At 37.4% G+C, this 25,248-nt stretch overlaps 1 protein-coding gene across 5 annotated transcripts in view; it reads right to left on the minus strand.

Moving 5' to 3' along the window:
• Window positions 1–1,327: 1,327 nt before the first annotated feature.
• SLC26A7 (solute carrier family 26 member 7) overlaps window positions 1,328–25,248 on the minus strand; it is an 87,410-nt gene continuing 63,489 nt past the window's right edge. For 4 of the 5 annotated variants that reach the window (XM_045181745.3, XM_053930348.2, XM_045181744.3 and 1 more), the window contains exons 14-19: window positions 22,652–22,789; window positions 20,926–20,977; window positions 11,649–11,749; window positions 5,555–5,609; window positions 5,343–5,455; window positions 1,329–4,411 (exon numbers count right to left, since the gene is read on the minus strand). In XM_045181745.3, the coding sequence (XP_045037680.2) occupies window positions 4,376–4,411; window positions 5,343–5,455; window positions 5,555–5,609; window positions 11,649–11,749; window positions 20,926–20,977; window positions 22,652–22,789 (495 nt within the window). In that variant the 3' untranslated portion in view covers window positions 1,329–4,375. Of the gene's footprint in view, window positions 4,412–5,342; window positions 5,456–5,554; window positions 5,610–11,648; window positions 11,750–20,925; window positions 20,978–22,651; window positions 22,790–25,248 lie in introns of all 5 variants that reach the window. The other variant, XM_071222231.1, reaches the window with a different exon arrangement.

Below are 25,248 nucleotides of genomic sequence, written 5' to 3' on the forward strand. Positions count from 1 at the left end.
GAATGAAGCACGTCTCTGTTGTTACATTTAAAAAAATAGTTTAAAAAAACTAACTCAATTCTATCTTCTTTAAGCAGATGGATGATCAGTAGGAACCACCACCAGAATGTAATATGTCTCAGCTTCTGAACAGCCATTGGTGTACTGCAAAACCATTCTGGACCGCTTCACTGTTTCGTGGCCAGACTCTCACCTGAGCAGCCAGGTGTGGCTGGGAACGTCTATGCTGAAAACCGTATCTAGCATCAGAATGGCTCAACCATAGAGTTCATGACTATCATGTTTTTCATGCAAAAGCAATCACATTATATTAACCATAAACGACATTCTGGTAATCTTGTTTTTCAGACAGAAAACAGAAACATTTTTAAATGTATAGGAAATTTATAACTCCCTGCTGTGGACTGAATTAGGCTCCCCAAAATTCATATTTTGAAGTCCTGGCCCCCTAATGTGACTGCATTTGGAGATAGGACATATAGGGAGATAAGTAATTAAGGTTAACTAAGGTCATAAGAGTGAGGTCCTCAGTGACAGGATTAGTGGCGCCCGAGAGCATTCTGTCTGTCTCCACCACACAGGGACACAGCGAGAAGCTGGCGGTCTGCAAGCCAGGAAGAGAGTTCTCACCATAAACTGAACGTTTGGCTGGCATCTTGATAGTTGACTTGCCAGCATAAAGAACTTTGAGACATACAAGTCCATTGTCTAAGCCACCCAGTCTGTGATGTTCTGTCACAGCAGCCCGAGCTGACTAAACCATTCCCATCGTCACGGCTCCCGCACCTCTACCTGGGGACGCGGCAAACTTTCCGCCATAGTTCCTATCCCTGTACCTTGGTCTCTTCTTATTCTTAGCACATACTATCATTTAACTTATATTAAATGTATTTTAAATTTCTCTCATTTATTTTCTGTCTTCCCTTGTTAGAATGTAAGCTCCGTGAGGGCAGGATTTTTTTTTTTCTATTTTATTGACTGCTGTATCGTCCAAACCCAGAAGAGTAACTTACCTGCTTGTCTTTGAAGCAGTAACCTTTAAAATGTTGAAAAATAATAAAATCAGCCTAGAAACTCAGGAAACACAAATGAAGGATCCAAACACATAATTAAAATACACACATGCATTAAAATTAGAACAAAGGGATGTAAACCCAGTGAAAAAGAATTATGGAAATGCAGTGATGCAGTCAAAAGTGCCCTCATCAGTCTTCCATAAGTGAAGGCACAATACCCCACGCTCCTAGGATGACATTCTGTAAGAACAGATTAAAAGAATAATGAATACCTCCAGCAATTTTCAACGCATAAGACTTTGTGGCCAGTCTAAGAAGAATCAATATATATTATTTGCTTTATTGTAACTACCTTGAAATGATGGACACAAATTTACTTCAGCACAATAGTTATTAAATTGCAATTTAGTTCCATGTGAATTGGTTGTTACATGCTGAGTTACTACAAAGAATTTTAAGAACAATAGTTAAATGCATTTAAAAATATAAAATAATAAGTATGGCATATTAGACTACATGACTTTTACTAAAAATCTTTGGGTTGTAAAAGCACCATTTAACTCATTATTTGAAATCTGGCAACAAACTCATTGCGAAAAAAGCATATTCCACGTTGAATTAGATCCTCATGCCACAGAACGCAGAACGTGCATCTCTAAGGCATATGTATGTTCCACAACACACTAAATATTTTAGAAACCACTAAATGTCAAATATATGAGGGCATTAACACATTAATGCTTTCATTAAAAAAGATCTCTTTCTTCATTATATTATGCATTATAGAATAGAGATCTGTCAAATGAAGTTACTAAATGTGATTCAAGCTAAGGCCTCACAACACTTGCATCATAATTGAGGGCAAATGACCTTTAAAATGAAAGACAAATGATAAAACTAAAAAGGCATTTATTTTGCATAAGTGTAAAGTTAACAGTCCTTTCCTGGTTACATATTTTATTGTTAATTTATATATGTCAGTATATTAGGTCCTTAACATTCTTATAGGTCAGTTTTAATTTTGCAATTTATTTTGCCATAATAAATATTATGAAAGTATTTAATCATGTAAAAAAAAAAGGTGATCTCATAAAAATCATTCGGTGTGAATGGAAACATTCTGGCATCTAGACTATATTGTGTTGTTAATGCCTACTCTGAAGTATAAACATTTATGGTTTAGAATTTTGTGTGTCTGAAACACATATTCAGCTATTGGGCTCTCAGAACTCATTTCCAAGGGGTTTCTCAAGGTCAACACTCATTGTTACCTTCGTTCATATGCAGAACAAGTCTTAGAACACATGCTCTATACATGGCACATGTTTTGGTCTTTCTTCGCTTTGAAGATAATATTAACATTTGGACACCAAAGCTTTTGGCTTTTAAGTTTTATCTATTAAACTTCTATAAACACGGAAATGCTTTCAAATACATCTGTTCCAGTCCGATGTTAGCATTAACAATAAAATAGAACAATCCATCTGTTGATTAAATATAATGATTTTAATGCCATTACCTGTAACAAATAAGAAAATGCCTGCAGAGCATGAATTTAATTGTAAACCAAAGTCACATAGAAAAATATCAGTTTATAGATAGAAAAATGTATTTTATTTAACTTTCCTTGACTCATGTTTACGTACCAATGACCCATGGATTAGGGATAGTGAAAGTTACCACCACCCACCACTGGAACAATTTAATTGGACAGAGCAGAATTTCTTTCTCTGAGGTAATTTCACCTTCAATTATTACCTCCACCTTTTGTTGGTACATTATTTGACGGGAGTGAAAGCTGGCCTCACTCATTCCAATGCAGATCCCTGATGAAGGGACTGGGGATTCTCCGGGACAGAGTGTTCTTCACAGTTCATGTCAACCCAAGTTGAAATGGCTGATGAACTACAAGAATTTGAAATGCTTATTATTTCCCTTTCATTTTATTACCTTGCCCTACTTAGGACTTAATGTTAAAATTAAGGGCCATATGAATGTTAACCACACACTTGCAGGCACTAGAATTTACTCTTACAGATGTCCACAAAAACAACTATGTTACTAGTCTTTCAACTTTGTTTACAACCCATTTCTCAAACTCACTTTAAACTATTTGGCTTTTTGTTATACTGGTAATTTCTAAAACAGTTAAAATGCCTTATGACTTAAGCATCATTATGTAGTTACACCTATCTTTGAAAGTGAGATTTCTTAATAGGTAGATTAAATTAATAGATAAAAATGTGAGCAAGTGTAATTGCCATGTAAATAAAAATATATGTACAAGAATGAAAATGATAACTTACATAGATCAGTCTGGTCTATGGCATTTGTCAATTACCCTGTTGGTTTGGTGGGTTTACAAATAATCACACACCTATGCTCTCCAACAAGAGACAAAGAAAAACATATATAAATGAATATATAGAGATGTATTGTATTATATTGACTATCTCTCTAAAATTGGAAAGTCTCAAACAACTGTAATCTTATATCAGAATAGCAGAAAGCCATCCTATTTAATGTTTTCTCATCTAAAACTCATATTTGTGAAAAAATATAAAATGTGCAATTTCCACATTCTTGGGTTCCAACAAAATTAAACTGAAAACAGAGACTCTTATGAGGTGGGGATGCGGATATCAGGGGTATCAGGTCTTAAGACTTCCTAAGCGTTTCCAATATTCACGGCAAAAGAGACTAATGTGCAGAACTTGGTTTCTTTGGGATACAGTCATCTTACAAATATTTCTGACGACTGCCGTGCATGGAACAGTATGGAGAACAATGGGTTCTAGTTTGTTATTTGTTTTTGTTTGACTTATTTTCTGTGAATTCCATATCATAGCACATAAAATAATATTTAACCTTATTAATATTTAATTTTTAAAGGGAAAATGGCAATTTGCTAAGTTGTTTCTATATATTAGTTATAGATGATCCCGGATTTTTATAAATGGTTTGCAAATGTTCTAAAGCTCTTGTGACAAAGTATTTCTCAGTTTTACAAATTAACTTACAACAAAAAAAAGAAATAAAACAGCACAAACTACTGTGGAAAAATAAATAAGCTCATGTTTACCTTTCAGCACACTACAACTAAATGCATACCAATTTTTATAAAATAACTATAAATAATCTGCTCAGTGAATCTTCTTACTAGCAGAAATTAAAAAAAAGTTGCTGGCCAATCTCGAACAAGGACTACGTGGTTATGAAGTCGTATCGAACCTGTAGTAGAGCTCATCTGTAGGTTCTAAACAACTACAGAACAGTGTTGTGCAAAACACAGTGTGGCCTCTTCAGAGCAACTCTTCAGAGCAGCTCAGGGCAAGAGCTGTGCTGCAGCAGAAATGGTCTCAGACTTCACTCTGGTCGTTGAGTTTGCTCAAATTCTGAAATAGAAGAGGAAGAAAAAAGCACGTGCTATTGGGCCGTTAAAGAATAGTAGTGCTCGAAGCGAGCCATCCAGCCAAGCTAAGAGAACAGTCTACGAGGCACCTGAGTAGAGCAGTTTGAAGCTCCCAGTCCAAGACTAGAGTGCTGACTTTGAAATCAGCTCTACCACTTTAAAATGGTGTCACTTCCCTGGGCCTCAGTTTCCCCATTTCTAACACTGGGTTAAATAATAGGATCTACCACATAAGGTTGCAGCAATTTAGTGAATTCATACGGGCAAAGCTCTTAGTAAATTCCTAGAACGTAACAAGCACTCAATAAATGTTAGGATATAATAATAATAGTAATAGTATCAATATTAATATTTTGTAAATACATATAGTTCTGATTGAACATAATAGGACAACACTGAGAGGCCCTACTGCTGTTCCAGGGTATGAGGAAAGGCAACATAATTTAAAGTAAAAAAAGCAGCAGGACATCAAAGCTCTAGGATCAGCTCTAAAACTAACTCATGGTAACGCCCTGTGTTTGGAAGGCAACTGACACTTCAGATCATGCTGGGCTCTGTGAATACTGTTTCCAAAGACGGCGACATAAGTCAAAGGCATTAGAGTAGGAAAAACGCTATAATGCTATAATATTCAGGGGTTTTGTATTTGACAAAGGTGGTTTCAAATTCCTAGAACAGTGGATACTGGAAGAAGCATTTATTTTATAAGTAAGCAGTTTATACTCAACAAGTAATCTCCAAATCCTCTATGCCGTGACGCTGTTGGAAGATCCAAATTATTAAACAATGTGGTAGAGGACTCTACATGGGGTTGAATATATTTTTAGATACCAGTTGGGTAATAGGCTAATGTTTTTAAAAAGCCCTCGATTTTACATCCTAATTTTTCTTATAATTGTCACATGCCAACTTACTTGTCTCACTTTATTTGAATGGATGTTACTTAATGCAGCAGATACCGATTTAAAAAGAAATGGTTTCTCTGAGTCTAGATTTCCACAGTACTTCATTGCTTTTACCAAGGAAGCTACAAGAAAGCACAAGTGATATAAGGACTACATTACAGCAGAAAAATCACGGTCAGTTGTTCAAGGATTAATGTTAGCCAAGGACATTCCTTTCTTACCTGTACAATGGGCTAAGGATACATCCACATTCTTGCTCTTACAGTCCACGTAAATCTGGAAGAATTAAAATAGTACACCCACAATCAATGCAGGATAACCAACACGACGAGATACAACCGGCTTCAGAATCAAGATTTTCTAGTAAAAAGTGTCAATGTCTATGATGTCAGACCACCAGAGGGCGGCATTGCTTCACAGTCGGGCGTATCCTGGAATACTGAGCGTCTTAGCAAAGATGAATGCAGCAGGGCATTTCATCTTTTTATACAAATAACAGTTTTCCTTTTTATTAAATTTATTGTGGATACACTGGTTAACAAATTTATACAGGTTGCACAATTCTAAAATACATCTCTGTACACTGTACTAGTATTGTGTGTTCACCACCCCAAGTCAAGCCTCCATCCATCACCGTTTATCCCCATACTCTCCTCCACCTCCCCTGCCCCACCTTCCCCCAGCAATCAGAAGTACACTGCTGTCTGTGTCCACTTTTTTTTTCGTTTATATTCAATCTCTCCCGCCCCGCCCCTCCACCGCGCACACACTGCCAGCAGCTGTCAGCTTACTCTCTATGAGTCTGTCACTATTTTGCTTGTTAGTTCATTTTGTTTATTCGGCTGCTTACACTTTCCATTTCATTTAATAAAAATAAAAGAATTACCTCTCCTTTCCTGTAAGAAATATATAAAATTGTTCTCAATTTTATCTTATTTGAAGGATTGATTTGTGAAAGTGATGAAAACAATTGACTTTAATATTTTTACAATTTGTGCATATTCATGGACTTTTAAAATCCCATCCATGAATGGTAAGTTGAGAACTTCACTATACTTGAAGTTTGATTGCCCAATTTTCATTTTTTAAAGTCCATCCAGAGATCTGAAATAATTTGCTTGCCATACTGTAAGGTCTTGCCTTATTTAAGCCCAAGAAAATCTCAAATAAGAACAACTTATCGAAGGTTCTGACCTTAAATTAACCCAGACCAAAGTCACCTCATAAAGCACAGTGCAAGTAAATGTAGAGGTTTTAGTGACTGTGAGATAGGTTTTGTTATATAACACTGATGTATTTTACCATTAAAATGCCGAAACTTGCATTTAAACACATTCTAAGATTATGCATGAAACATGTAAAATTTTCCCGTATATTCTTCTAGCAGTAAGCAATTCTATGTTAGAAGAATTGTAGAAAAGGAGATGTTTCTCTCTGAGAATGAATAAACAAGCCAACAATAAATAACACATGAACTGACACCTGGCCTTTGCAGAAACGGCTCCTGTTTGTATAAGTGAAAATGATCAGTTCAAGGTGGCCTGCCAGTGTTTGACTTTTCCTTAAGCTCAGTAAAGCACACGCAGGTTGCTACGGGCAGTTTGTGGATGCCGATAAGCACAATCTCCAGTTCACTGACCTCTCCAGTGTCCTAAGTACAAAAATAAACAGAAGTCACTCCATTTCCTTCGACCTCTCACCGCTAGGAGAGCGTTCCTTACACGAAAGTGACTCAGGAAACAATCCAGGCGGCGTTATTAAAGAGGAAGGCGAGCACGGCTGAGGAGGCTCTGTGGCTCTTTGCTCGGAACCTCTTTCAGGATGGTTGCAGCTAAGACATGATGTCAGTTGCAATGATATTATTTGCATCTTAAGAAATGACTTTTGCACAATAAGAACAAAGATTAGAAGCTAACATTATTGAGTACTTACTAACTTCTCCAAATTTATGTTCTTTTTTATGGAACACACCATTTCTAAGTTAAGCTTCACAACAGCTTAACAAAGTGGATGTCTCTACTTTCAGTTTATAGAAAAATGAATACTTAAGTCCACAGCATATAACTAGTTATATAGTTAACATCTGGACCCAGGGTTTGACTGTCTTTAAAAACCTATGTTTTTAATATCCATCATAATTTCCTATAACCATGATGAAATACATCAAACAGTAATAAGGAAATTAAAAAGGGCAAACTGATACAAAACTGCTGGTTTTGTAAATACAGACAAAAACACTAGACCAAGGGCAAATGCAGTTTTCTTCCAATTTAAAGATAAATTCATCTATTAATTTATTCCATCATTTTATCAGGTAGTATTTTAACCATTAGGGGGATTTTTTTAAAAAGCCTTCTTTCAACACACCCAATACATAGATTATTTGAATTCCTTAAAATTTTCCACCTTAGATTATAAACTCAGTGGGAATAGGTGACCATTTCCTCCTCTTTAATAATTCTGTTGTGATTTGCAATATCTAGAGAGGACAGCTAGTAAATATTAGAGCACATTCAGAAACAAATTAATATGAGAAAAAATATACATACTTGCTTTTTTCTAGTAAAAGAACACTCCTAGCCCTGGCCAGGTGGCTCAGCTGGTTGGAGCATGGTCCCAATCATCAAAAGGTTGTGGGTTCAATTTCCAGTCAGGGCACATACCTAGTTTGCAGGTTCAATCCCCAGTCGGGAGTATATGGGAGGGAACTGATTGATGTTTCTCTCTCATATTGATGTTTCTCTCTCTCTCTCTCCCTTCCTTTCTCTCTAAAATCAATAAATATGTCCTCGGGTGAGGATTAAAAAAAACAATCATAGTCTAGTATTTCTCAAAATATGATCTTTGGACCACATGCCTCAGAATTACCTATGATTGCTTAAAATGCAGATTCCTGGGCCAGAACTAGGACCCAGAAAACTGCATTTTAAATGGGCACTTCATAGGATCCTTATGCACAGAAATTTAACAACACTCATCTAACCTTGACAACAGAGAGAAAATAAAAATGCTGAGCACAAGAAGCCCTCCAATAAAGAGGGATTACCTATGTACAGTCCAAATTTAGATGCAAGAAAAATATTCCTGTGAAACCCTCTGCCAGATTGTATAAAGATTTTATAGTGGACAAAATAATGAAGGCTGATTACATGGGGAAAGGGTAGCTTACCAAAAATGGTTACTAGATTTAAGGCCTAGGACATTTAAAACTAAATCACATTACATAATTTATTTTCTGAATATCTGCTAATGCCGACCCAAAATCAGCCCTCAGTCTTACAGAATGAATAAACTGAGATGCAGGCAGGTTAGCTGATCTCCCGGCATCTCACAGTAATGAGAGACTACACTCTCAGACTGTCACGTACTGAGCAGCTTCCCCTCCCCATAGTCCACCTTGTCTTCACAGAAAAGCCACACTGAAGGTGACCTTGGTACTATCTTGAGCTGGAAAGGTTGGACATTTTAAATTTAAAGTACAAATAATAGACACATGGTTATGAAATACCACAAGAAAGTCAAAATCTACAACCTGAGAACTTTTAAAGACTGCTGATCTTCACTGTTTAAAAGCCCAGGTCCAATTTCAACCCTGGCCATGATGCGGAAATAATACACGACCACCCTATCCTCCACAAACAGAGAAACAGCAGGACAAAAACACACAAACAACTGTTTTCAAACAATGGCAACAGACAGCACAGGACTGAAGAACAAGAAAACAACTGAGGTGAGCTCGCCGATCAGCTCAGCTTTCTGTGCGAACAAGACCCTGGGCCACTGCAGCAGAATGAGGAGGACCTGCGGAAAACCGAGTGCTTCACGAAGCCGAGCGGACAGAATGGGAGTCCAGGAAGACTCGGTGAGTGTCACTTGTGAGAGCAATGGAAAGGAAGAAGATATGCAGAGAGCGCTCCAGAAATGCTCGTAGGTCTTAACTAAGTTTCTCGCTTGAGGCAAATCCACACTTAGCGCAAACTGCAAGAGGTCAGGGGAAGAGACTAAGGGTAAACGCCAGAAGACGAGGTGAGCTGAGCTTGATGCAGCAGAAGCTGGTGGGGGACTGAGAACAGCTGAGAGACAGATGTTGCCTCATCCTCAAGACCCTGCCCCCAAATTTAGGTATTAAAGTAGACAATAAATGGAAACAAGAAGGAGGGTACATTTCTTGTTGATTCGGTACTTACCCAAAAGAGAAAAATATTCCAGAAGTGTCTGGAGTTTTCCTTGAATTGGCAAAATTATGTGTTCCTTCCTCTGTCGAAATGGGGGCTTGTGAAGTTTGGCAGTTTGAGTGAAATAAAACTTATTTTTTGCATACCGGGATGTGTGGAGACTCTGCAGTGATGGGGTAGAGAAGTAAGCACCACCGTCCCAGAGAAGAGAGAAAAAACCCTGCAGTGGGCACTGTTTCAGGGACCACAAATGACATTGGCTCAAACTCTATCAGGGAATGATGTGAGCGAGAACATCCTGTCACCACCAAGGCTACTTGCTTATCATGGAGGGACTTTTCTCCTTTCTAGAAGCCTGAAGCTGACTGATAGGACCCACGCCGAGATGGGGCGAGTGATAGCAGGACTAGAGTCAAGGCTTTCAGAATCCTCACTCAGTGCTTTGAGTAACAACTGCAATTTAAAATGTAAAAGAGAAAAAAATAGATTACATCAGAAATGTTCTAGCAGAAAGCAAATTGTATTAAAGATGAAGATGGTGACTCTTAAACAGGACAATGAGAAAAATGAGGTGGTGAATCAATAACTTGCCTTAGGCATTAGAGTGAATAATTATTTCATGACTATCCTTGAACAATTTACTACTTTCACATAAAGAACAGTTTCAATAGCTTTAAATTATAACAGAAGATACTTTACTTAGACACATCAAGAGCAAATCTTGGCTGTAAAGCTGATTGTAGGCTCAACGTACAGCATCCTCATCATTCAACAAAGTCCTTGAAATAGCCACAGTTCTCAGACACTGGGTAAAATGCTGGAGGGAACGTGATAGGCAAGATGCAGTCCCTGCCATCTGAAGCTCTTGGCTAGTTTGCACAGGAGTGACGTGATCAGACATCTAGTTACAGAACAGCGAGGAGAGGCGGCTCTTCCTGCTACGAGGGTGTGCTGACTGAGAGCCGTCCTGGGTCTGCCTAGCTGTGTACCTGTCTGTGATAGAGGCTGGACCAGCTGTTCTCTGAGGTTCTTTCCAGTTCTTTTCTTTTACTGAATTGCAAAACCTGTTTTCCCAAGGCTGCTGTTTCTATCGCTATGGAGATGATGGTCATGCATATCACAAACTCAAATACAGGACTAAGAGGAGGAAAAGGGGAGCAGTAAAGGGGCTCCATTCTCCTCCAAGCCAAGTATCTTTGCTCATGAGCAAGTAGGTTAAAAAAAAAAAAGAAAAAGAAAGAAAAGCAAACGAGAAGACAATCGGCTAGGATAATGGGACGTGTGAGTGAGGTTCTTCAACAGATGTGCCTGTGGTGAGCTCAACAGATAAATCTTAGCACCTTTCACTGGAACATTTCTCAAGCCAAGTGCTGCTCCCCGGACAATCCAACAGCTGCAGTCTCCCTTTTTGATGAAGAAGGAGGCCAGTGGGTCTCTCCCCGGGTAAAGCAGGACATTTGTTGTCCTTTGCCCCTGGGCCATCTCCTCCCCAGGTGGCAGGTGACGCCCAGCTTCGGCAGCTGCTGAGGTGGCATCAGGACAAACGCTGGTGAGATGAGAAACCCCCCCTTTCTGCAGTGTTTTCAGATGGACCCTCCTTGGCCTGGGCCTGGGGGGGGGGAATTGTCTAAGCACCACTGTGACCTGCTTGTCCCGTGTGAGAGTGTTTCAGTGCCACTCCCGAAACACCCCCGAACCATCGCTGCCCTGCATTTGCAGGGAAATCCCATGTGGCTTAACTTTCTATCTGAAATAGGGTTTCAGATGGGCCCTGCGAATGAAACTCCAGGGTCAGCAGCAGCGTTCTCGCAGCGAAGCCGCAACCTCCCGTTTGGGCAGAGTTGGCTGACATGTGCAACGTCCACTACATCTTAAGTCTGTGTTCTCTTTCTCTCTATCTCATGTGACCATTCCCACCTAAGGTCGCCCCTCACACACATGCCTAGAAGCTTGATGGGATCTCCTGAAAAGAAATACACAGTGGTGGAAGGCATAAAGTCCTATGTCCCTTGGAGAGAAGGGGTGAGGTGAGTATTGGAACAAGCTGGGCCCAGATGCCGGAGCTGAGAGAGGAGATGGTGAAAACCCTGTTACTGAAGAGAAGGGAAGGCACCAGTCCAAACACAAGCTGTGTAAATACCTCGACAAGCGTGGAGACTCCAGAAGAGTCGAAAAAGGTCAGTCCACTGCAATCCAGGATCAAAGAACACTTCTCATGTGGGCAGGGCTCTGCCGCCTCTTCTGTAGGAGGAACACAGGCTTGAGTTAAGGAGGGTTCTCAGAGCGTTCTGCTGCTGATTTTGTTGAAAAGTGGAACGGTAACAGTGGCCTTATGTTTGACAAGACTAATGCCATACACTTTGGAATCTTCACATTTTCAATTAGTTACCAATTATGTCTAAAGTCTTTGATTTTTGATTATTCAAATGTTATGTCAGGTCGTTATTACCTAACTCAGAGAAGAAGATGGGCTAGGGTAAGCACCGGTGTCATTTCAAACCCGCACCAGCAGAACCCCAGCAAGGTTATGTAATTTTGAAAGAAATATCCGGCAGTCGGCGCTAAACCGACTAGAACCAAGACCTCAGGTTGCCCTGCATCTTACTCTTTCCACAGTTATATGACAAGTTTCCTTCACAGGTATGTCCAGAGGTAGGGCCCTGTCTTGTGGCACCGGGAGCTCATACAGTTTTGGAGCCATACTTTTAAGGAAGTTCATTGCTGAAGCTTGTCTCTGGGCCTCAGAAGGGGCCTGAGGGAGGGGCCCCGAAAATTGCGTCATTTGGTTCACGGCAAATCTGTCTCTGAAAGCACCTATTGGGAAAAATAAATTTCACTTAGGAGTTCAGGACCTCTTTTCCACTGATGTCCTAAGGGCCACACTTCCTTGAGTGAAATGACATGTGTCTGAGGCAATGACAGGCCATGTCTGAGGTCCTTCTAAGGAGAGATGAGGCTCTCAGGACAGCCCTAGTAGGCTCAGCTTTTCTCACTGCCAGAAGATACAGTCCATCAAATAAATTCCAATTGCTTAATTCCTATGACGTTATCTAAAAAATAAATTCTTAATAGGAATAATTTTGCCACTTAAAACATCCATGGGTTTCTCCTATGGTATTATTACAAAGTGGGAATATGGTAGTTTCTCAGTTAGCATTGAGAGACAGTATAGGGAAATTGTGTATTCTTAAAAACTTAGAGGAAAAAACAGGTGAGTAGAAAATATAGAAAAAATAGTAACATTTAAGAAAAGGAGAAATGCTACAAAGTAATTTTAATGCATTTGAAATTTGCTATCCACACACAGGTTGTGTCTAAGTTTCACCTTCAGGTCTGTATGAATAGTTATTAATTGAAAAATAAATACAGCATATACTGTGTTCAAAAATTTTTTCCAAATGTAGTGAATGGAACAAATGTCAGGAAGGTCCTATTTCTTCTAGGAGCTTATCCATGAGTGGCAAAGATAGGATTTGTAAATAAATAATATGATTTAAAATGAAAAAAAGGAATGGGAATTTACAAGAAGGAGGAGTCTCTTCAAAGTGACTAAGAAAGCTACATGCCAAAGTAGCCTTGAGGATATACATACGTTCCAAAGTAGACGTGATAGGGAGGCGTAAGGACTCCAGTCTTAGGGGCAGCTTTAACTGAACACTGATGAGAGCCAAGGATCTGAAACTCCTCCTGCTCCCTCCATTCAACCAGCATTTATTGAGGACCTACTGCACGCCAGGCTCTTAGGTGTGCTTTCTGCTTCGCTATTTCTCCCCATGGGAAGGAGGGTTAAGAAATAAGTATAGATTCAAGTTATGCTACCGCATGCTTAAAATAGCAAATTAGAACCTCAGTCCAAATGGGAAGTAACCACAATTTAGCTCATTTACTGACCACTCAGTAGTAATCATTATCATGCACTGTTTGCCTAATTAAACATAGGACCTACCTCTACTATGCAAGGGCTCTTTAAATCCTCAGATACAATGTGCCCCTGCTCATTATCAGAGATATTAGGGGATTCAGATCACAGTGAAAAAAGTACATATCCCAAGTGAAGAATAAACAGTGGATTGTTGACTGGTATTTATTCATTTTATCTCCTAGCCTCATAACACAAACACACACACACACACACACACACAAGTTGGTACTACACTAATTAGCTTATAGATACTTTATTGCACTCTGTTTAGAGTTACAGAAAAAGAATGACTAGATTAATACTAAATAAACTGCACATTATTCAATTTATGACATGCATTTTCTTACATATATTTTATTTATAAGCACATTTTTATCTAATTTGGAAATATATTTTATTAAATTTTCAGAGCATAAAAATCTCTAAAAATTAAACATTAAATAAGCTTTCTTAGAGAAGTTTGATGTTCACACAATATACACATATAAAAATATATAATGGATTAGATATTTTCATACCACATTAGATATAAAAATAGTTTCAGTAATCATATTGACAATGTCCCATGGAATTCAATATTTGAAGAGTTCCTACACACATACTAGTTGACATATCTGTTTTAGAAAATAAAATGTATATGATTCCTTGAAAGGCAGTAGTGGATTAAAGTCAATTTATACCAGCTTTTTGGACATCTTTTCATTATGTCACTTGTGTCCATATCTCTCAATTCCATGTTTAATTATAGCATGTTGGTAATTAGTCACAATGGAATATTTACACCATGGAAATTGGCAAACGCTACAAATCAGGGCTTCTCTACTACTCCACACCATATCCTCCACTCTAAGAGCTATTTGTTAAAGATTCAACAGCACATTACTGGTATAATGTGGATATGCTAGTTAAATATAAAGAAAACAATCAGTAATTTTAAACAATCAAATGGCTTTGATTAAATAAATGACTTAAACTACTACAATCTTTAGCAATAGTTCTTAAAATGAAGTGATGACATAATTTATCAAAATTAGTCAATTCCTTTTTTAATATGCTTATTTAGTTCCATCCTTAGCAAAAGATGTCTTTTATAACATAGTCCACATTATAAAATAAGCTAAAATCTAAAACCCATACTCCAAAAATTTATATAGGAAAGTTATTAACATTTAATCCTCAGAAATTAAAAATTAAAGGAATTATAAATTTTTCTGATTTTTTTAATTTTAGAAAACAGGGAAGGGAAAGAGAAAGAGAGGGAGAGAAACATTGATGTGAGAGAGAAACATCGATTGGTTGCCCTTTGTATGTGCCCTGACTGGGGGCTGAACCTGCAACATGCCCCAAACGGGAACTGAACTACAATCCTGACTTGTGCCCTGACCAGGAATCGAACTGGTGACCTTTTCAGTTTGTAGGATGATGCCCAACCAACTGACCCACGCCAGTCAGGGCAATTTTTCTAAGATCTTTAAACCTTATTCTTTATATATTAGAAAACATAACTGTTATTGGTATTAGCTAAAAGAGAGGCTTAGTAAAAAGGAACTATAATCTGAAAAAGTTTTGGCAGCTAGTTTGTTTAGAAAATGTCAATGCATTACTTTCCTGAAAGAAGCTACATAAATTGTTATCCATAACTATAACTATATGGCATGAGCTCTATCATTCCCATTTCTTAGCCAGTCATGGCTAATCAATCATGGTACTGTTACCATTGAAGTCAAAGAAGGCCTGAGAATTTTTATCAACTCAGTGCTTGAGGAAGCCGCTGCTAGTTCATTAAGAAAGTTATTTGTCAATCTGAACTTAATACTACAGTGAAAAATTAATCTATGTATACATTGCGGAGAGAGATTGATCATTGGACCTAAATGACTAGAAAATGGTGGTAAGAAAAGTATAGAAAATTCTTTGAAACACAAGTTTTCTTTTCTATCCTATCATATTTATTTCACTTGTAATTTATACTTGTCATTCTCTATATTTTCTGGTAGTCATTTCATAGCTAAAGTGGTAATAAACTGTTATTAGAATGTTTGGGGGTTTTTTCAATACTGATACAAAAATTTCCCTTCCATTTTCTTACTGTGTACTTACTTTGGCTTTCATTTTTACATCTGAATTTCTTTCCTGTTCCTTTAATTAAAATATGTGCATATTTTTAGACCACTCAATACAAAACAAATGAAGCAAAAGAACTGTGCATGTAGTTATGGGTAATAATTTAAGTAAGTTATTTTAACAAAAGCAATTCATGATGTTTTTAGTAAATAAAAAAAGACATTTGATGGGAAAGTTACTATTTTGCTCAAATGAAACTTTAAATACAATGGAGATTTCTGAAATCTTTCCAAAAATAAGTGACATTTTCTTCTATACAGTATCCTCTCAGTTCTGCCATTGTACTGATTTTATGGCTATAACCATGTGTTCTAAGCTTCTAAGTAAATCAAACAGTGCAATAAAAATCACATCGTCCTGGAAAAGAGTAAAGTGAATTCACAGCTAGTATCCAGCAGTAAGCAAAATGAGGTAAGCTCAGAGCATGCGTACAGGAGACAACGAATCTATATTCATGTAGAATGTGGTAAATGATGGGCTTTATCTACCAAAAACAACGGTTCAGAAAAAAATAAACCATCAGTTGTAGGTGGGCAACTAATTCCAGTCTGGAAGCTAGCTCTTTCCTGTTGAATATTCATTAACACCTTTAATTAAAAAGTATTCATGGTTGCATAATTTAGGACTGATTTTCATAAACTTCAATAAGTTCTTGACAGTCTGTGAGTCACTCATAATTTTTTTTAAAAAGGCATTCTCTGTTAATATCAATTAACTATTGAGAAGCAGATTTACATCTTTAATCTGCCAAGAAAACAAAAAGATAAGAAATATTTAGGACAAACCAGAACACCATCTTTTGAAAACCTATGCATGTATTATTGAGTACTTCATTCAATCATTCATTCATTCACTCAAGCACTTAATCATTATAGGTGTATTGGGTGCTTACAATAGGCACTGTCCTGAGAGATGCAAGTAGAGCAGCAAACAAGAGAGATGATGGCTCCTGCCTCAATAAACTCACAACCAAGCCAGAAACCCAGTCAGCTGAATTAGTAATTTGAAGTATAAGAAGTCTGGAAAAATCAGGCAGAAAGTGTTAAGGTGTACAGGAGTGACTTGGTGTGGTAGACAAAAGTCCATACCTTAATCCCCAGAAACTGTGAATACGTTGCCTTATATGGTAAAGAGACTTGCAATTTCATGAAAGTAAGGCCTTGATTTGGCCTTAAAATGGGGAAGTGACCCTGGATTATTTGCGAGAGCTCAGTGTAATCACAAGGTCCTCAGGGGAGGGAGGCAGGTGGGTCAGGGTCAGAGGAGGCGCTGGGGTGGAAGGACAGGTTGGAGAGATTTAAAAATACTTCACTACAGGTTTTAAGAGAAAGTGCTTTACAAATTTTCATTTACTGGCCAAATGTTTGTTGGACAATAAAAGATAATGCAATGGAAGTGAAAAAAGCATCCTTTGCCTCAAAAATCCAGTTAAAATATGCACAAATAAAACAACTCTTTAACCATATAAGACTAGGTATTTGAGTGAAGTGTATGGAAGTCTCTCTGGTTCCCTACTATTATGATCTCCATTTTACAGCTGAAGACACTGAATTCCAGGCTGCACTTGACTGCATGGGTCTTGTTAACTTATTTTTGTATTTAATGGGATTGCCAAGGATTCTGTCCTTTCAATTTATTTTACTTCTCTATTACATCTTGAAAAAAGTATGAGATTTAGATTGGCAGAGAAGGGAGATGGTTATATTGGAGAGAATCCAAATAAAGACTCAGAGCCAGGAATAATTAAATTCAAGGTCATTAACTGATTTGTCTAACTTGATGAAGGACTCGTGTACTCTGTAGTAAAAGGAAAAACAGTTTGTGAAGATAAAGAAGAGTTTTAGGTGCCATGCGCGAGTGGGCATTTGATTCTCAGAAGGGAACTTTTATCATTTTTTTAAGCATAAGAGAGATTTTAAGTAAAGATGACTTAAAATCAATCTGTCATTACATCACAAAACAGAATAAAGCTGAAATGGCAGTTACATCTCAGTGCGTGCGTCAGTGTCAGCCATTGGCAGTAGCTTGTTGCAGCCCATTGTTTGGAAGATTCTTGGGCTACTTTGCCTCATAGGAGGAAGTGCCTTGATCTATTATTTATGTCTAATGTAAGTGCAGGAAACTGGGTATTTTCTATTCATGGAATAAAGCCAAGAATGTCTCATAGCAGAAAAAACAACAGTATGAAAATCATACAGATTCATTTTGAAAATGGTTAAACACAGCATCAGAATGATGGAAGTGAAAAAGTGAAGGTAATAAAACCAAGAATTATAGGTAACTGAATTGTAATTGAATTGAATTGGAGTTAAATTGAGAAAGGAAAGCAAGAACAGGAAATGTAACCTTAGCATTTAATGCACAGGGAGATGAAAGCAGGGCCGTGTTCCTGAACAAGGATAAGTGAGAGAACCTGGAATACCTTGGAGGCAGGGGAGGAGGATGCCAGAAAAATATTCTGGCCAACCAGTTCTGACTACCATAAAAGGGCACCTGGGGGCCAAAGGTCTCACAAGAATACAACAAAAGTAACAGTGCCCATCAGCTACTCTTCTTGCGCAAAGTGGGTCCAGTCTATAATGGTCTCATTATAATTTTCATTTACTGGCCAAGTATAAAAGATAATGCAATGGAAATGAAAAGGGACGCAGAGGTAAACATGCTCTAAAAAAGTTTAACACTCAAGAACTGGTCATTAAATAAGTACTATATTACATATAGTATATATATATATATATATATATATATATATATATATATATATAATGTATAATACATATATAATAGTCTGTCCTGAAAAAGTCTAACCATTGTCAATATAATGAGAACAGTTTGTGCGATATCAGTGTAACCTGGCAGCCAAGGAGGGTGGACTGGAATGCGCATGCGTGAACAATGACAACTTTACTGTACTAGTCAGTGGGGTGGGGGTGGGGGTTAGACACCTTTGGGTGAGCATGTGTACTGTGTGGCCATTGCATTCAAAATGACTGAGCAAGTAAAGCAATGAATCTGCATCCAATTTTGAGTTAAGCTGTAATATTCCTCCAAGGAAACTATTCTGATGATTCCGAAGGCTGCAGCTATGGCCAACTGGTGATTGGCAACTTCATGGACAATATGCCCACTCATGCATCATGTCTCATGCAGAGTTTTTTTGTGGAACATCAAATCTCCTGGGTGACTCAGCCCCTCTACAGCACAGATTTGGCACCCTGTGACTTGTTGATTTTAACAAAACTAAAATCACCTTTGAAAGGGAAGAGATTTCAGACCATCAATGAGATTCAGGAAAATATGATGGGGCAGCTGATGGGGATTGGGAGAACTGTGTGAGGTCCCAAAGTGCCTACTTTGAAGGGGACTGAAGCGTCACTGTCCTATGTACAATGTTTCTTGTATCTTGTATCTTCTTCAATAAATGTCTCTATTTTTCATATTACATGGCTGGATTCCTTCTGGACAGACTCTCTCTCTATATATATACTAAATACTAATATACATACTAAACATATATAATATAATATATATACTATATATACTAAATATATATACTAAATACATTATTACATAATGCTTACAGTATCACATAAACATTCACTTACAGTGCAAGGCAAGAAACAGAAAACCTGCTGTAGGAAGTCAGGAAAGACCAGAGCAGTCACCGTCTGAGCCACACGTGTGTTGATATGGGTCATGCAAATGGCTCACGTGCTTACACAGTATTTATTTTATTGTTTTATTCCCTGTGTCATATACTTATTTAAAATGTATTACATACAGTAATAAATATTGTAGTATGTATTTTATCCTCATATAAACATTTCACATATTCTTGTACTGTTAATAGATATTTTAGTTGTTTCCCGATTTAGAGAAATTATTTTAAAAAGTTACTTTTGGAGAAATTATTTTTAAAAGTTACTATTAACAATCTTTATATGTTTCTAGGTACAAATAATAAAAGATTCCTACCTCATTGTCTTTACAAGTGCAAAAATTAATAGAGCTTAGCATTTTAACTTTTTTAATTTGTATAAATGAAATTGGACTTTTAAACTATTTTCCTTTGTCTTATTTTTTTTCCAATTATGTTAATAAGATTTATCCAATTTTCATTTTTTATAAGTCTACCATGTAATAAATATGTCAAACAAAAACTCAAGTGTATAAATATATGCAGCTTACATAGACCTGCTACTTTTTTGTGAACTGTGAGCTGTTTTCAGACTTGGAGTTACAAACAATACCGTGTGAACACTCTTACTCATGTGACTGGCTGCCCATAAGCTCTCATTTCTGTAGGATGCATAACTGGAAGCCGGCCATATGGCGTGTGCATCTTCAGCTTTACATGAAACTGCCCAATAGTTTAGATGAAACTACTCCCCAAGGTGGCTGTCACAGTTGACACTCCCACCAGCATTGTGAGAGTCTTCCTGCTCCCCACATCTTCACCATCCCTTAGTGTTGTCAGATTTTACCAGTTATATACCTAGTTATTTATTGTGAACTTAATTTACATGCCCCCAATAATTATTATGAGTAATAACAGTGAAGTTAGGCATATTCTCATATATTTATTGGAAAAGTTGGAAATGTCTCCATTTGAGAAATGCCAGCTCATGTCTTTCTCCTGCTTTTCTATTGGGCCATCTACCTTTTACCTACTGATTTGTTGGAGAGTGCCATTCTTTTTGTTACATCTATCTTATTTCACTCCGGCTCACTTTTCATGCTTTATTTGATGCTCTTGATAAATAATCTAGTGAAGTGTAATAACCACTGTCTTTATGTTTACAGCTTTACAGTTTTTGTATATATTCTCTTCTAAATTTATATTGTTTGTACCACTCTTAGGTTTTTTATTCACTTGGTATTAATTTGGGCATACAGTATGGGAGACAGGTGTAATTTCACTTATACTCAGTATAGTAAACAATGGGTACTGTATTTCCCTTCATTTACTTATAAATACCATATATTTAAGTGTTTTGAGTATTTTACTGCCTTGAAATAAAGTTTTACATCTTCAACCTGTGTAGGTTTATACATCTTTACATAAATTTACTTCTAAAAGAAAGCAGGAGGCAAATGGAGGATAAAGACCATGAATAAAAAGAGAAGGAGAGAGAGGACGAGAGGAAGAAAAAAGGGGGGAGGGGAGAAAAGAAGGACCAAGCAGGGAAGGGAGGAGAAGGACATGAGAAAGTGTGAGGAAGGAGAGGGAGGAGGTAGAGGGAGGAGAAAAGTAAGGAGGGGGAAAAAGGATAGAGGAGGGAGGCAGAGAGAGAAGAAGGGGAAGAATGTACCATTCTCTGCTGATGTTGAAATCATAACACTTCATTTTGTTTAAAAAAAACTGACTCACCATTGCAACGACTGCCATTGGATAGAGAAATGAGCAATGTGTTTCGTTCACACTGAAATAAAAATAAATATAAAGAAAATAGCATTATAAAAATTCATTTCATCTCTGAAAAGAAGTGCATTCTTTTATCCTTAAATAACAAAAATAACTAGTCTCCAATAATTATTTTCCATAGCCTATTTTTTCAGAACAGTAAATATAACAAACTGAAATAATAAAATGGTCATTAGCTCTGAGTATGAATTTACTCAGTAGATAATTTATCAAGTCAGACTATCTCCTTTGAAATATGTCATGTAAGACTGTTTGCTTTGATTTTTCATCAGGAATTGAAAATTTCAATGTGTTTCCATGTAGTATATCCAACAGAAAGTGACATCATTAACACAACATTCCTTAGAGGGAATCACTAACCATATATTTCATATCATACAGAAGTCAACTGTTCATCTGGAGATCTGTGAAAATGCCCAAGAAACATTCCTAATTTATGGAAATGCTGAAGAGTAAAAATGATTCCATATCCTATAAAGTTCTTAAAATTGAACACTGCTACCCTAAAGAGATAGCATGCTACCCATATCTCAAAATGTATTATTGTTAAATATTGCCATTGTTAATTATGACAATTGATACCATATTCTGGGGACTTTACATTAGTTGTTAATCCTCAGAACAATCCTATGAATTTACTGATCTCATTTTTGATAGAAAATTTAAAAATTTCTAAATTTTGGAAAGGTTAAGTAACTTGACCAAAGGCACAAAGCTAGTCAGACCTGGGTTAACACCTGAGCTCATGCCTTTATATTCCAAACCTCATGCTCCAAGCTGCCCAATTACACTCTCTCTCCCTTGAAATCAGTTTTCATCTCGGAGGCTGACTACAGAGCATCAATTTTCCTTTCTAGATACCCAATGGTGCAGATTATACATTTTAAGTCTGGTTCTGACAGTTACCAAACAATCCGCACTAGGTCACCTTCCATCGTGGGGCTGGTGATGATTCGGATAGCTCAAAAAGGGGACTAGCTCCTGAAAGACATTCGGCGGATGTGAGTTTCCTTTCACTGATCTTTAAAGTACCTCTCTGAAGTCTTCCATGCTCAAGAATTTTGAAGAATTTATGTAAATACTCCAACCACAAGGAGCTACAAAATGACCACACACTCCTGTAGTATTGACTAGACTTAGAGACTTGCTTCCAGAGGGTTCAGTACGGAAATCAGGACGGAAAGGGGGAAAGGAAAGCAGACTTTACAGTGGAGAAGCCTGACAATCTTCCTCATCCAGGTGACAAGGTCAATCAGCAACAGTGATGAATCCTGTTGGCATTCTGTGCCCTTGGTACACTGTGATGAAAATGACACTTTACATCCATAATTTTCCTTCTACAAGTTATATCCCCAGCCTTACAGTGAGAAGAACACCAGATAAATCCAATAGAGGGAAATTTTACAACTACCTAGCCAGACCTACTCAAAACTGTCAAAGTCATCAAAAAGGAGAGTCTGAGCAACTGTCACAGCAAAGAGGAACCTGAGAAGAGAAGACAACTCAGTGTGATGTGATATTCTAGGTGGAATCCTGGAACTGAAAAAGGACATTAGGTAAAACTACGGAAATCTGAATGAAGCATGGACTTTAATTAATGGATACGTTTTTTAGTATCATGATATAGGCTTACCTGTATCACAACACGTAATCATGAAACAGTTGGCCCTACCTTGCTGGTATCGTCAAGGGGCTGGTTGCTGGCATTTTCTTTTTGGATTATATTCATCAGATCAGTATGAAACTTCTTTGCATTCAGAAAAACAAGTGGTTGGTTTATTGAGATAATTTTCACCTGTTGCAGGGTTTCCTTTTGGAAGAGAAGAATATTGGATTCAGAGACCTGAATAAAATAATACAGGATAACTCCATCCAATAAATCTCAATCTTACAAGTCCAAACGTCACTCAGTCATGGAAGCAATCTCTTAGCTAACATTTTTAATATAAAAATATATTTGGAGAACTTAATATACTATCATGTTGCTTAGGAAAATATGTACATTCTCTTCACTAAGAAACATTGATAACCATGAAATAAATCTGAAGCTTTTCAGAAAATGGCTCTTATCCTTACTTACTGGGATTTGGGGTGGCAATGGCCTAGAATATCCACAGTACAAAGAAGGTTTATTCTTCCCAAAGTGTCTCTCCTACTCAATATAAAATTTAAAAATGTATTTACTTAATCATGAATATTTTAAAAAGCAAAAACATGTCCTAAAAGTTCATACTGGTAGTCATTAGCCTCGTAGTGACACAGCTTTCCTTTGGCTGGTGCGTTACCTCACGAGTGGCTGAGAGAAAGCCCTAATGAGAGAAAGAAACCTAGAGGCTGCATCAGGAGTTTAATCTCACTTTGGGCAGGCCCAGGCGCTGCATTGCCAGCATGTCAGTGAGGCACCCAGAAAAAGAGAAGGAAACGTTTCAGTATGAAAGGTATCTGCTTTGGCCATTTGCCCAGGTCTCCCCGGCAGCAATTGATGGTATGCACCTGAATCTGTCTTCTCCATGACCTTTGGGACAGGAGTCAGACCTAGAAACTGAGAGGGTAGTATGTTCTATGAAACGATAACTCCGTACCAACTATATAAAGCATTACTCTTTCAGGCTTTACTATTTATGTAGAAGAGACACAGAGAAAAGTGAAGCATCCAAACAGAGAAAGAAAGAGAAAAGAAACATTAAATATGTGAATCTGGACAATTGACTTAACTCTTATCAGTTTTCTCACATTTAAAATTAGGTAAATATTTAAACTAGATTTTCACAAAGAGTTCCTATAGCTATCCAATTGATTACACTCTAGAGAAAGTAAAGAGATTTGCTACAAGTAATTTAAGAACACAAAAAGGCTTGTTATCAAACCAACTTCTAATCAAGAGTAAATCTCTTACAAACCAAAAATAAACCTATTCTCAGGCCTGTCCTATTTAGTTATCACAAAATTCCCCATCTGAGATCCACCCACTAATCACACCACATGATTGTGCCAGTAGATTGTTTTCAGTTAAGATAACATTTTTTTACAATAGCCATGGGCATATAAAGTACAGTACAGGAAATGGACTAGTCAAAGAACTTGTATGCATGTCTGGCGGACATGAACAATGTGTGGGGATTGCCTGAGGGAGTGGGGGTTGCTGGATGGAGTGGGGCAAAGGGGAAAACATTGGGACAACTCTAATAGCATAATCAATAAACTATAATTTCTTTTTTGATATATTTATTGATTATGCTATTACAGTTGTCCCATTTCCCCCCCTTCACTGAACTCCATCCTGCCCACCCTCTCCCTCCCACATTCCCCACCTATAGTTCATGTCCATGGGTCATACTTATAAGTTCTTTGGCTTCTACATTTCCTACAGTATTCTTACCCTCCCCCTGTCTATTTTCCACCTATCATTTATGCTATAAATAAATAAATAAATAAATAAATAAATAAACTATAATTAAAAGATATATATAGGTATTCATTAAAGAATAAAGATTCAAATTGTACCAGAAAATAAATGCTTAATAGAGTTGAATTCATCGAGTGGGAAGAGCTGCCTCAAATTGAGAATGACTGTTTCACATGAAAAAGCTGTGTGAGAATGCATGAATGGAAGAGAGGAATGACACATCGCCACCAAGCTAACTTTGTTAGCTTAAAGTTCCACCCAACTGTTCATATTCAAATCACACTCTCTTAGGTTAGTTCCTCTGATACAAACATTAAATAGTTATTAAGGTGTCATATTCTAATCAAATTAAGATTTTATGTGACATAGTTGTTATTCAGGTATGTGACTGGATTGTAACCAATTGAAATTTAAAGACATGAAAAAATGTTCATCTTCCTACAAATCCTTCATTCACTTCCCCATGTGTTTAGCCTGAGAAGGTAAAGACTTGATAGTATTTATTAACCAGTGATCTCTAAGCTGAAAAATATTCAAACTCCAATTCTGTTTCACAGGTAAGAATGCCAGGCTAATGTATTGCTATACTACTGTATGTGTGGGGGAGATACATAGAGGACTTTAGGTTCCCCAGGGTCAGTCTGGGACTTTGTAAAAGCACTAGATTCCCACGTGAAGTGTAAAGAAAGAAAACAAAGAGACAGGAAAGAAAAGAAAGGCAGCACTGGTGGGAAACTTGACACCGGGACACTCTCTAAGGCTCTGAGCTTGAGCAGCTCTCTGCGAAGCGAATCTCCTCTTGCTTCTTAAAAACAAGCTGCTGGTGACCTAGAAGGACTCCTGGTGCTACTTGTCCACTCTGG

Source organism: Desmodus rotundus, chromosome 8 (assembly GCF_022682495.2).
Source record: "Desmodus rotundus isolate HL8 chromosome 8, HLdesRot8A.1, whole genome shotgun sequence".
Taxonomy (NCBI): Eukaryota; Metazoa; Chordata; class Mammalia; order Chiroptera; family Phyllostomidae; genus Desmodus; species Desmodus rotundus.